General features: G+C 27.0%; 4 protein-coding genes across 4 annotated transcripts in view; 2 read left to right on the plus strand and 2 right to left on the minus strand.

The window, feature by feature from the left end:
- The window catches only part of LOC113367454 (N-acetylneuraminate 9-O-acetyltransferase-like), an 81,138-nt gene extending 68,594 nt beyond the window's left edge, over positions 1-12,544 (plus strand). Inside the window, exons 5-8 of the mRNA XM_026609062.1 lie at positions 9,836-9,932; positions 10,172-10,332; positions 10,418-11,015; positions 11,086-12,544. Coding sequence (XP_026464847.1) covers positions 9,836-9,932; positions 10,172-10,332; positions 10,418-11,015; positions 11,086-12,493 — 2,264 coding nt within the window. The 3' untranslated portion in view covers positions 12,494-12,544. The remainder of the gene's footprint in view (positions 1-9,835; positions 9,933-10,171; positions 10,333-10,417; positions 11,016-11,085) is intronic.
- On the minus strand, positions 129-4,872 carry LOC113368367 (sulfotransferase 1C4-like). The gene is made up of 8 exons (XM_026609913.1): positions 4,674-4,872; positions 2,621-2,755; positions 2,455-2,554; positions 1,365-1,563; positions 796-922; positions 626-720; positions 360-543; positions 129-292 (listed from the first exon to the last, which is right to left on the minus strand). Exons 1-8 carry the CDS (start codon positions 4,765-4,767, stop codon positions 189-191), a joined length of 1,038 nt encoding a protein of 345 aa, XP_026465698.1. The 5' UTR covers positions 4,768-4,872; the 3' UTR covers positions 129-188.
- Positions 8,182-9,179, minus strand: LOC113368369. Its single transcript, XM_026609915.1, has 3 exons — positions 9,049-9,179; positions 8,692-8,820; positions 8,182-8,629 (listed from the first exon to the last, which is right to left on the minus strand). Exons 2-3 carry the CDS (start codon positions 8,811-8,813, stop codon positions 8,287-8,289), a joined length of 465 nt encoding a protein of 154 aa, XP_026465700.1. The 5' UTR covers positions 8,814-8,820; positions 9,049-9,179; the 3' UTR covers positions 8,182-8,286.
- LOC113368366 (beta-1-syntrophin) overlaps positions 11,271-12,571 on the plus strand; it is a 100,977-nt gene continuing 99,676 nt past the window's right edge. The window contains exon 1 of the mRNA XM_026609912.1: positions 11,271-11,369. The gene's annotated coding sequence lies outside the window, so the exon portion shown is untranslated. The remainder of the gene's footprint in view (positions 11,370-12,571) is intronic.

The raw sequence follows: 12,571 nt of genomic DNA on the forward strand, positions 1-12,571 counted from the left end.
TAATAAAAAAAATTATTAAATATTTTATTTTAAACAATAAGTTTATTATTAAATATGTAAAAAATCTTATTATATAGTAGATATATACTTTGTCAGCTAATATTAAAACACGAAATAATTTTGGGTCTTACTTCACTACTTAAAAATCTAATTAACAAAAATATGAATTGCTTGTTTTATTGACCTAATTATGGAAATCGTAGGTCAGTTTTCTGTAAATTTTCCTCTATCCATTTATCAGCACGTTCATTGAGTTCAGGAGTGAATTCAGAGTTCCAACTGCCAGTTTGACCTAAACAAAGTTATTTGGAAATTACATCAATTCAATTTTAGAAATAACTTTCTTCAAGTTAAAATACCCTTTCTAACAAATCCTTGTTCAGATGGATTTAAAATTCCCAGTTCTTTCAATAGATCGCAATTAACTGATGGATTTTTCCGGAAATTGTCTATATGCAGATAATCTGCCAATTGATCAACTTGGTGAGAAGTTAGTCTTTTTCCAAGAAATTCGCTTACTTTGTTTATGGTTTCTGGTAAATCCTGAAAATATTTCATTGGATTTTCATTATATTATTATACAGATACATTAAAATGTATTAATAATTCATCGAGTAATTAGTACCTTGTTCATATCCTCATAAAACATAAATAGAACATTCGGGTGGTCCCTCTTAGCCCAACCTTCATTGACATGTGACCAATATGGTGTCCAGGGGTCTAAATATAAAGAATTATTATATCAGACATGATGAATTAAAAAATTATCAAACTGCTTGATTAGACTCATCATACTTAGATTCTTCTCAAAGTATTCCCAATATTTTGGAAAATCTCCTTTGTATCCTTGTGTTCTATAAAGACGATTAAGATGGTAAAATGAAACGGCAACATCTTTGGGATTTCGAGCAACGTAGATAACCTTAAACATGAGATTTCTAGTATTATTTATTAGATAAAGAAAGATATTAACCCTTTCCACTCGAATGCCGCCGCTCCGGCGACAAAATACGTACTAATTCTGCAATTAGCGAGTGGAAAACGTTAATCCTTGACTGATTTCTATGAATAAATGTTTATTTAATTAGTCGGAAGATTAAAATTAGCGTCATATGTCCATATATTCATCAGTGATTATTATATGTTGTAAAACTAGCAGTGTATTTTATATTCATTTAAAGACTGTTCTATTTATCAATTTTGGTATCTTGGGTGAAAGGATGGCGATGAATATTTACAATTCTATTTGTCCCATTATTTTAATCGAATTAATATATTACCAAGTATGACCAAGAAAATGGTGCTTTAATCAATATTAATACATTTATTGTTGTATGTCAAAAATTATAATTTCTTTAATCTACCTTGCATCCAACCTCCAATAAATTCTTGGGTAACAATGAAAATGGAAAATGAGTTTTTATAAATCTGGGTGAAGGAGTTTCATTAAGAATTTTCCATCCGGGTGCTACAATATTTTCTAGGAGCTTCTGGTTTTCGGGTGAATCTTTATGTTCTTGCATTATTTCTGCCTTGAATTCTTCGTGGACAAAAATGCTGAACCTATAAAAGCAATACCACATGAAATACATAATTTATATTTGTGTATTTCAATCATACAATCATACAATTTACAAAAAATAATGTAAATTGTGGGTAGCTTCAAAGTTGCTTTTCTGCCCTATTTGCTCTAAAAGTTATAAATATTTTTTACATTAATTGTATAAAAATTAATAATTTTAATTATTCTTATAAATCAAGTATGAATTATTTCGAATCGATTTCTGAAACTTCCAAAAACTCTAGATATAAATAGCAAGTTGCCTTAAGGCAGCGATTTCCAACATTTTTTGCACAGCCCTCCTGCTCTAATAAAGAATATGTTGCGCCCACCTTAATTTTTTCATCAATTTAATTATATAAGCACTCAACTGATATTATTACACTACAAATTTATTATGTAAAAATATGCATTTTTTCAATTTCATTTCATTTTTTTAATATCATTTCAAAAATATAGGGTTTTTTCCAAAAATAGTATTCTGGAAACAGATGTAAGCGCCATCCTGAGGGGGCGCCTCCCACAGATTGGAAACCGCTGCCTTAAGGCAAGTTGCAAAGACTATTTAATAATCAATTAAAAAATGAATTTTCCTAAAATCTCGGCTTTTATTCTAAATTTTAATGACTTTTAATAATCACACATTTGTATGAGCCTATATTATTTTAGGTCCAAATTAATTTAATATAAATTAATTGCGAAGAAATAATTTTTTTTATCAAAAACTAGTCAGCACGATCCTCAACTGATATCTGTCGTACGTTTTTTAAATTTTCAAACTCGATTCAGGATTTTGATCAAATTTCGGCTCACAAACACACATACTTTCTGCAATTTTGGTCTCAATTGATTTAGATTGACTTGAAACATCAATAAAAAAAATTACAACTTACTCCAGAAAGGGAAATCGCTCTGTTAATGGTATTTTTCTGGCTGTTTCAAAATCCAAATCATTTGCCACCATCCACACCAATTCTTGGGTCCAAGTTGTTCCTTGAAATTAAAATAATTAAATAAATATAATTATGAATATTAATTTATTTTATTTTAATATTATACCTGATCTTGGGAAAGTTACAACCCAGGTGTCATCTTTGCGAGCTTCAAAATTTATAAAATGTTCGGCATTTTCTGCATATTTGCTTGGAAAGAACCATTTTTCAGGTCCTACTTGTAAAAATCCTGTGCGTTCACCTAAAAATGATAATATACAATTATTTATGTGATATTATGTAATTTAATTTGCGAAAGATATTAATTGGCATTATTTGTTCGATTTATTGCGTCTTAATCAATTGAATTTATATTTTAATTGCCCTTGAAGCAATTTGTTTAATTGATTCAATAATCAGCTGATAGATTAGTCTGTCTTTTCATTTTAGTCTATTCATATAATTTGCATATACGTAATTATTTTTGCGTTCATTTTACTTATTAGTACATAGGATGATTTTTTTTTATATTTAGCAAAAAATTCTACATCATTAATATTAATACTAAATAGTATTGTTTGAGTAAATCTAAATATTTAGAATCTCTCTAGATATAGAATCCATAGCATATTTATAAAAATTTCAATAATATTATGATTCAAACAATAAAACATAGAGATTCTTCTTCCTCCTTAACAATAGCAAAATAACCATTTAGAAATCGAATACGTTATGATTGTTATTAAAATATTGGATAAACACAGCATAAGTGAATTTGACAATTAGAAAGCAGTTTTAGAAAAGAGAAATTTGATATCGTATATTGTATCTGTATATATGAAAAGAGAAAAGAATCTATAGAACAAAAATATAGGGTCAAAGGTTAAATTTGATTTTGATCGTTGATAAACATGTTCGGTTAAAAAATACTTGTCTTGAAATTAATTGCATATTTATATGGGAAATTACATCAAATCATTATATATGGACTTTAACATGGATAAAACACACACAAACACACACACACGTATGTATATTTATATATATATATTAGTATATTTATATATTAGTTTAATTTATTTATATATATATATATATATATATATATATATATATATATATATATATTGTACATAAATAGTACAGTTATAAATTTAAATGGAATTTTGGGTGCGACTTCATATTGGTAAATAAAGTTCGGTTTATTATAGATAAATGTGCCAATTTGTGGCAGAATTCATTATAATAATAAAATAATTACAAATAATAAATTGTAGAAGTTCTAAGCTTTTTGAAAATACATAGAAGATTTTGGGGTTCTAACTTTTAATTATCTAAAAGCCTCCTTATATGCCAAAAAATTACTATTTTAATTTTATATTTATAAAAATTTTCTACATTTTTATAATATGGGATATTCTTTTTTCAGGAACTTTGAAACTTAATTTCTTTAATTCATAATTTATTTCAAATTTCCTGAATAAGGACACATGGCATATCCCCGAAACGCAGAAAATATTTATAAATGAGAAATTAAATTAATTCTTATTTGGTAATGAAAGGAGGCTTATTTTCAGAAATTTGTTTTTATTAGGTTGAACAACAAAAGTAAAAATAATGATCTAAATATAAAATATAAAATTTTATATAAATATAAGTTTAAGAAAATTCATCCAATACTATAAAAATAAGTGTGAGAGTTGGACTACCTGATGACATTATTTTTTTTTTGTTTAAAATTGAGCTTTTTCATAAAATCAAAAAATCTCAATCAAAACTCAGTCGTTCAATTGACATAAATCGAGGTGAAAAATGATGTAATTTCTATAAGAATTCTTACGAATTAGGAGTTTGTGGTAAGAGGGTAAAAATTTAGGGTTATATGTGCTTTTTATATGCGCATTATAAAAAATCAAAATTGACTCAAAAATATTAAAAAATCTTGAGGGTCTCTTGACCACTTGGTTTTAATCAAAATATGCGAAATTCTGTCTGAACATATATGTACTTAACACTTTCTAAATTAATTAAAAACAATTATAAATTACAATATACTACAGTGAAGAAATATCTTAAGTTATTCAGATATCTTTATTAAAGATTTCTGAAGAACTTAACATATTTTCTTTAACGATTCTTCAACAAAATTCTTTCATTAAAGATTTTTTAACAAAACTTACCAGTAAAATCTTCTAGCAACTGTTTATTAATTTCCGGATCCACTTGTGTAATTTCAGGCACACTAGTTGATGCTTTTTCAGTACTTTCGGACATTGCGAATATAATTATTTAAAAACACACTATAATTATTAAATGTTTTGGTTGTTTAACAATTGATAACTACAAAATGTAAACAAACATTTATTTATTTGTACCCAGGTCGTCAGTATGTGTTCTGAACGACCATAAAATTACTACTGACCCGAGAAAGTGGTCGTACATTTGGCATGCTCGTCTCAAAATGAGACACGCACTCGCTTTCTTGGATGTCAATCAATTCTTGTTTTCAAGTTCACATACAATATACACATGCTAATGGTAATGGTAATGGTAATGGTAATTAGGTGTCAACGTCGGTCTTACAGGTAAAATAAATTGTGTATAGGTATAGGTATTAAGAGTTTAACTGATTTTTCATCTATGTGTAAATAAATATTCTACTTATAACGGTTATAAAAGGTATACAAGATTGCACAAAACCACTTCTAATTGTAAAAGAAATGAAAGATAATACAAATAGTAGTGTCAAAAAAAGAAAATACACGAAATGAAAAGAATATTATAAAATAAAAATATCGAATAAAGCTTAAATGCGCTTCGTATTGCACCATTCATTTAGCAAAAGCACTTTAGATCCATTATTTAAGCCTTGGTATCAAATTCGCATCATTGCAAGTTATTATGGAATTTCCTCATTTAACTCTAATAGTAAATAGCTATTAGAATAATTTTCTGCTAAGCGAGCATCTGAGATGAATTATATTTGAAGAAAACGATCTCATGAGGAAGCGTTTGATATGATAAAATATACAGTAGAAACTCGATTAACCGGACTAATTGTTGTAGCATTCGGATAATCGAAAATCCGGATAATAGAATGTATGAAGATTAATGTTGTGAATTTATTAAAAATAACAAATACAATCATAGATATCAACAAAAAACAATGTTTATTAAGAAATTAACACTTGCTTTATGTATCTTCATACATATTTTCTTGGATTACACTACATACATAATACTAAACTACATAAGCATTAATCATGAAATAGGTAGATATGTACGAATAATTTGTTTAGATAAATATAAATTTGGTTTGGTAATTTGGTTGAAAATGTTTGGTAATTGTCCGATTGCTTGCATAATTCGGCTTGTGGTATGTATGCATACACATAATTATTAATTAATTTAAATTAAGTCGCGGTTAGTAGTCCGGATAATCGCAAATCCGTATAATTGAGGTCCGGATAAACAAGTTTCTACTATGTATGAAAGTTTGTCTAACCATGGTCTAACCACTAATGTACTTTAGCTAGTATTATAGTGTGGATGTTTTAATTTAAATTTCTCAAATCACAATACCCTCAGAAGCGTATACCCCCCTATAGGGCCTTGAACCTCAAAAATTTCTCAAAAATTAAAAAAAAAATACTGGCATAAAATTAAAACAAATTTTTATTTATCATAATTATGTATCTGCAACTTTTTTACAATTTTTATTATTTTTAAACAATTTTAATATACTCTCCTTGCCCTTTACTCGGCAAACTGATTTGTCAAATCAGTGGAATGAAAAATTTGGGAAGTTCATATCATTTTTTAATAAAATATATTAATTAATGCGGCAGTAACTAGATATTTTAATAATAATAAAAAAAACTACGCCTCTACATCACATATAAACATTTTTGCTAATAATTGATGGTCAAGTTTAAGGTAATAATATGAACTTTGAAGTTTGATCGTCCCGATGATCTGTTTTTTATTTGAATATTTTAACATTATAATTGGAACTTCATTTATATTGTATATAATAATTCATAGATTATATATTATTAAATGGAGACGAAAAATGCACAACCTAGAAAAAAATTAAAAAACCTTTGTTCGGAATTCTTCTTCTTCTTTATCTTATTTAAATATCATCATCATTTAAATATCATCTTCAGGAATCTCATGTTTACTCTTCTGGAAATCTCATGAAACCTTGCATAATCATAGAGTTAATAGTCAATAGTATTGACTAATTTAAATCTGATGTTGACTATTTCATATTGATCCTTTTTTCTTATTAAAAAAGCAATAAACCACTTCTCATAGGCCTAAATTATTTTAAGAGGTTCGTTTTGAGTCAAAACAAGAAAAAAGGATCAATATGAAATAGTCAACATCAAATTCAAATTCTTGGATTTAAATTTTAAGATTAAGGAAGAACAAGTAAGATTATCTTGTAAGAATTTATTGTTCTAATGTGCAATAACTAAATAAACTATAGATTACACTAAAAACTAAATATATTATACGATAGCACCAGTATAGTGTTGTTGGCATTTTTGCCAATTTTTATATTTATAAACTTATATATATATATATATATATATATATATATATATATATATATAAAGCGAGAGGTTTTTCTTCAGAAGGTGAAATAATATGATAAAAATTGTTTCTTGGGCATCCATCCAATAATTAAAAAAACAGTTTTAATGCAAAATGTTTTAATTAAGAGAACATACGTTTCGGGTCCAGATTTGACCCATCTTCAGTGCATACAAATAAATTTTAAAAAAATATAACACAAAGAACAACACAAAAATGCAACGAAAAAATAAGTATGAAATGAAAAATTGAAAAAACATCAAGTTATGAAATTTTTTGAAAATTGTAAAGACTAAAATAAATAATATGTTTTATTGTAAAAAAGCTTATTCCAAAAACACATCTTGTTAGTTTGGAGACAGAGTTACGTAAACTCTGTTACGTAAACTCTGTCTCCAAACTAACAAGATGTGTTTTTGGAATAAGCTTTTTTACAATAAACATATTATTTATTTTAGTCTTTACAATTTTCAAAAATTTTCATAACTTGATGTTTTTTCAATTTTTCATTTCATACTTATTTTTTCGTTGCATTTTTGTGTTGTTCTTTGTGTTATATTTTTTTAAAATTTATTTGTATGCACTGAAGATGGGTCAAATCTGGACCCGAAACGTATGTTCTCTTAATTAAAACATTTTGCATTAAAACTGTTTTTTTAATTATTGGATGGATGCCCAAGAAACAATTTTTATCATATATATATATATATATATATATATATATATATATATATATATATATATATATGTAATTGCATATCCATAAAGTACTAGCAATGACATTATGCAATAAAGTGGTATTCTTTTTTACTTTAGAATATAGGTGAGAAATGTATCTTTAATTGAAACTAGTCCATTAATGATCCTAATTAGGACTCAGCAGTATGAAATATGAATAGAAAATTTTTCACATTATATTTCCCTAATTCGAGATGGAGTTTAATCCATTTCACAAATATGCCTTTGGTTAGAGCACACATTATTCTTATCATAATACTCAACACACACAAACAGATTAAGAAGTTGATGTATTTTCTTTATAAAACATGTATTTAATAAATGTTCAAACATAACAATGCTGCCAGTATTTCGAAAATATAGTTGTTCAGCACAGCCAAACAGTAGATATAAAATATGATTCAAAAAACATAATCATTCTATATATATATGTAAAAAAATTAGTATTTATACTTAAATTTTTCTTAGCAATATATTTCTCTTTTTAGGCGGCGTCTCCAAATAGACTCCTTCTAAAATCGTATCCAATTTTCTTGGTGAACCAATGTATTGTTCACAATCAAGAGGAGCAATGCATTTGTTTATAAATTCTACAGAAATTTCTGTGCAACTTTCTTCTGAAGATTCACTTTCAACATATTCATCTTCTTCGCTATATTCATTTTCAGAAAAGCTTTCAACTTCTATTGGAGACAGTGAAAATGCACTTGGAGATATCGATCGTAATGTAAAAGGTTCCAATTCATCAGTTATTATGAGTGTTTTCAGAGCATGATCCAGTCCGTCTAAGTCCATTCTAATTGAAAAAATTATGAAAAATTAAACAGAACTTGATATTATATATACAAATACGCATACCTCGATTGGTAGTTTTTGTCCATGTGGGATTCATCTCCAATAGATTTTTTTTGGGATATATCTGATTTCTTAGTATTATCATTTGCGTCCTTGTTATTACTTCGGTTTGAAAGTTTTTCCATTTTGTTCCTAGTGAAAATAAGAAGTGTGGTGAACTGCATACGCTTTCCACGAAGAAAGTGAGTAAAATAAATAAATATATTTACACCTAGAGTTACTGATGATAATATAAAAACTTTTATAAATTAATATAACAAAGAAAGGGCGTATGATATTATAAGCTCAGAAATTCAAAAAATTTAAATTGCACAACCTTTGTACAACTACAATGGTTTGCGGAATATTTACTATCCTTACTTTTAGAATATATATATTTTCATAAACAATTTGTGCCCCTAGAATAAATGCTATTTCTTGTTTTCTATAAATATCTTGTTTATAAATTATTTTGAAAAATATATGAAAAAACTCGTTAAAACAAACTGAACTGTCATTAAAAATAATTAAAATGGCAGTGTTGCCATATGGGAATCATGATACTTTTATTTAAAGTTCTAGAACGACATAATCTAAAATAATATTTCAAATTAAATATTTGTTTTTGTTTAATAATTTTAATATATTTAAATAAATATTTAACTTTGATTATAATCTTAATTAATTTTAAAATTTAATTAAAAAAATATGTTGAAAGATAATTTATAACATATGGCAACACTAATTTATTTGTTTACTGTTTTGACAACTTGTTTTAACCGCAGTTTATAAACTAACATAGTCGATTGTACTTATTTTTCTAAGCAAAAAAGATTATTTTAGTGAAACAATGTACAAATTAAGCATCTTATATGAGATGTAAAGGCTCATAAGAAAAATATATTTTAAAATGGAAACAGATGATTTTATATTACAATACATAATTCTGTAAAAATCGAATATGTCTTCAGAATCTACAGTAACAAAAAAATCTAAAGCGGAGAATCTCATTCAAAAACTTAACATTCATACTGCAAAGAAAGTTGCTTTGTTACTAGTACTTAGTTTTATTGGTTATCATGGAATACTTCACCTGCAATACGGTATATAATATAATGGCAACTTCTTTAAAAGCAATATTAACTTACATTTAAAAATATTTTTATAGGAAATGATTCTTGTCGGTGGTTGTTGTCTGATGGTCGCTTTAAGAGAGATAGAGATTGGCAGCCTTATGGCTGTATGATGCATCATTATACTCAAACGTAAGTGTAAATAAAGTAACTATTCAATATTAAACACTTCAGACAAATTTCTATATGCAAATATATATATATATATATATATATATATATATATACTCATATAATTTTAAATTTGTTCATTACATTGTCGTAATAAATGATTGTGTAATGATTTTGTTGTAATTAGATGTGTCAATTAGCAGCCATTGATTTAATAATTCATAAGTACATATTTTGAATCAATTTCTATTTAATTGCAGGGACACACGCCATTGTTTTCGTTATCTAGCATTTTGGGGAATGCATAATCATTTTGTATTTATTGGAGATTCTCGAATACATCAGTATTATGTTGCATTTGTAGATCATGTAAAATTATCACCTAAAAGTAGTCCATCATCGAAAGATTCATTTTTGAATGGTAAATATGTGAAATAATAAAAGTATTTCAAAAATTTTCAATATATTTCAATGTATTTATTTGTTATTGATTTAAATATGCACAGATACAAATTTATCTTATATGGATACAAAGCTTCGTCTCAAGGTAGATTATATTCATACCCCATATGTATCTACAAAAATGATAGATCAGTTTAATAAATGGAAGAAAGATGAAGATCCTCCTACAGTAATAGTAACAGGCACAGCTTACCCAACTATTCTACTTTATAATGGAAGCACACAAGCTCCTAAAGATTATGCCATGAATCTCACACGATTAGTGCAATCTATTGATAAATTACATGAGAAAAAGACTGCTGTTTTATGGATTCCACAGAGTGCTGTTGATAGTAATAAGTTATTGAAAAAATATAAAGCAATTACCAATGAACAAATAGATTTATATAATAGTGCTGCATTAGATATTTTAAGTCATTCATCAGCTGCAATATGGTCATCTGCTTCTTTGTTGACTTCAAATTTAATAGATTTCAGTTTGGATGGTCTGCATGCTCCATCGTTAGCTTTGCGGCATATAACTCAGATATTATTAAATATGTATTGCAATGATCATATGAATTATAATGATGGAACATGCTGCAGCAGCCCAGAGCAATATACTATTATTCAAGCAATAACCTTTGCTATTTTAGGGATTTGGTATGTACATTAATTTTAATGTATAAGCTTTAGTTTATATATATGTAATATAAGTATATATTTTTTCCAGTGTCATTCTGTGTTCTGCTTTGACTCTTAGAAGATTGTACCGGCATTACAGTGGTTCTAAGCCTGATTACATTTTACTCTCCTCTAATGGAGATTCAACAGTTTCAAGCAACTCTTACAAAGAACCAATTCTTGCACTTGCAAGTCTATCTCTCATCATGATCTATTTCTACATATGTGACAGAACAAATTTCTTTATGAAAGAAAATAAATACTACAGTGAATTCAGTTTCTGGATACCAGTGGGATATATGTTTACATTAGGAATATTTTTCACCGAAAACAGTAAGTTTACTAAAGTTTTACACAGTGATCAAACATCTGAACTAAAGGGTTGGATGCAATTAGTAATTTTAATTTATCATATGACTGGTGCAAGTAAAGTTTTACCTATTTACATGCATATCAAAGTTTTAATTAGTGGTTATTTATTTATTTCGGGTTATGAACACTTTTGCTATATTTGGCAAACAGGCAACGCTGGTCTTGTTCGTATGTTTCAAGTACTGTTTAAGATCAATTTTATGACTGTTGTTCTATGTTTATGTATGAATAGGCCATATCAGTTTTATTATTATGTTCCTTTGGTTTCATTTTGGTTTTTCTTGGTATATTTGATATTAGCAGTACCACCATATATCACAAATCATTCGACAGAAACTCATCCTTATCAATATTTAAATTTAGTTTTAAAACTAATTGCTTTGTTTAGTATTATTACGATTTTATATATGTCTGAAGTTTTCTTTGAGAAAATATTTGTTACTCGACCTTGGAAAGCATTGTTTGTAACTACTGATGATGATATTAGAGAATGGTGGTATAGATGGAAACTTGATAGGTATTCAATGGCATATGGTGTTGTATTTGCTGCAGTATTTCTTATTGCACAAAAATTCAATTTAATTAATGATAATAACCACGGCAATTTATTTTCAAGAGGAATAGCATTAAGTGCTATTTTAATAGCTTTCATATTTATTGGAATTTATACTACATTTACTTTTCTTTGTCATAATAAAGAAGAATGTGAAGAGGTACATAGTTACATAGTTTTCTTACCGATAATAGGTTACATAATTTTAAGAAATATATCAGGTTTTCTCAGAACTCGGTATTCAAGCTTATTTGCTTGGTTTGGCAATATCTCAACAGAGTTGTTTGTGTGCCAATATCATATTTGGTTAGCAGCAGATACACACGGTGTGTTAGTATTAATTCCAAGTTATCCTATGTTGAATGTTATTGTAACATCTTTTATTTTTATTTGCGTTTCTTATGAAGTACACAGAATTACAACTATATTACAACCATATGCAGTGCCAACTGATTGGAAATTAGTTGTGCGTAATGTAATTTTATTTTTGGCTGTGTTAGTTCCTATAGGAATCCATGATGGTATGTTTTAATATTTACATCGAACAGCATGAAATGCAAATTATGCTGTTAAAATTGTTTGTTGTAAGAGATATGAATGAATTTTCACA

Source organism: Ctenocephalides felis, unplaced genomic scaffold, assembly GCF_003426905.1.
Source record: "Ctenocephalides felis isolate EL2017-DRISC unplaced genomic scaffold, ASM342690v1 CF-g0.4_SCAFFOLD_01170, whole genome shotgun sequence".
Taxonomy (NCBI): Eukaryota; Metazoa; Arthropoda; class Insecta; order Siphonaptera; family Pulicidae; genus Ctenocephalides; species Ctenocephalides felis.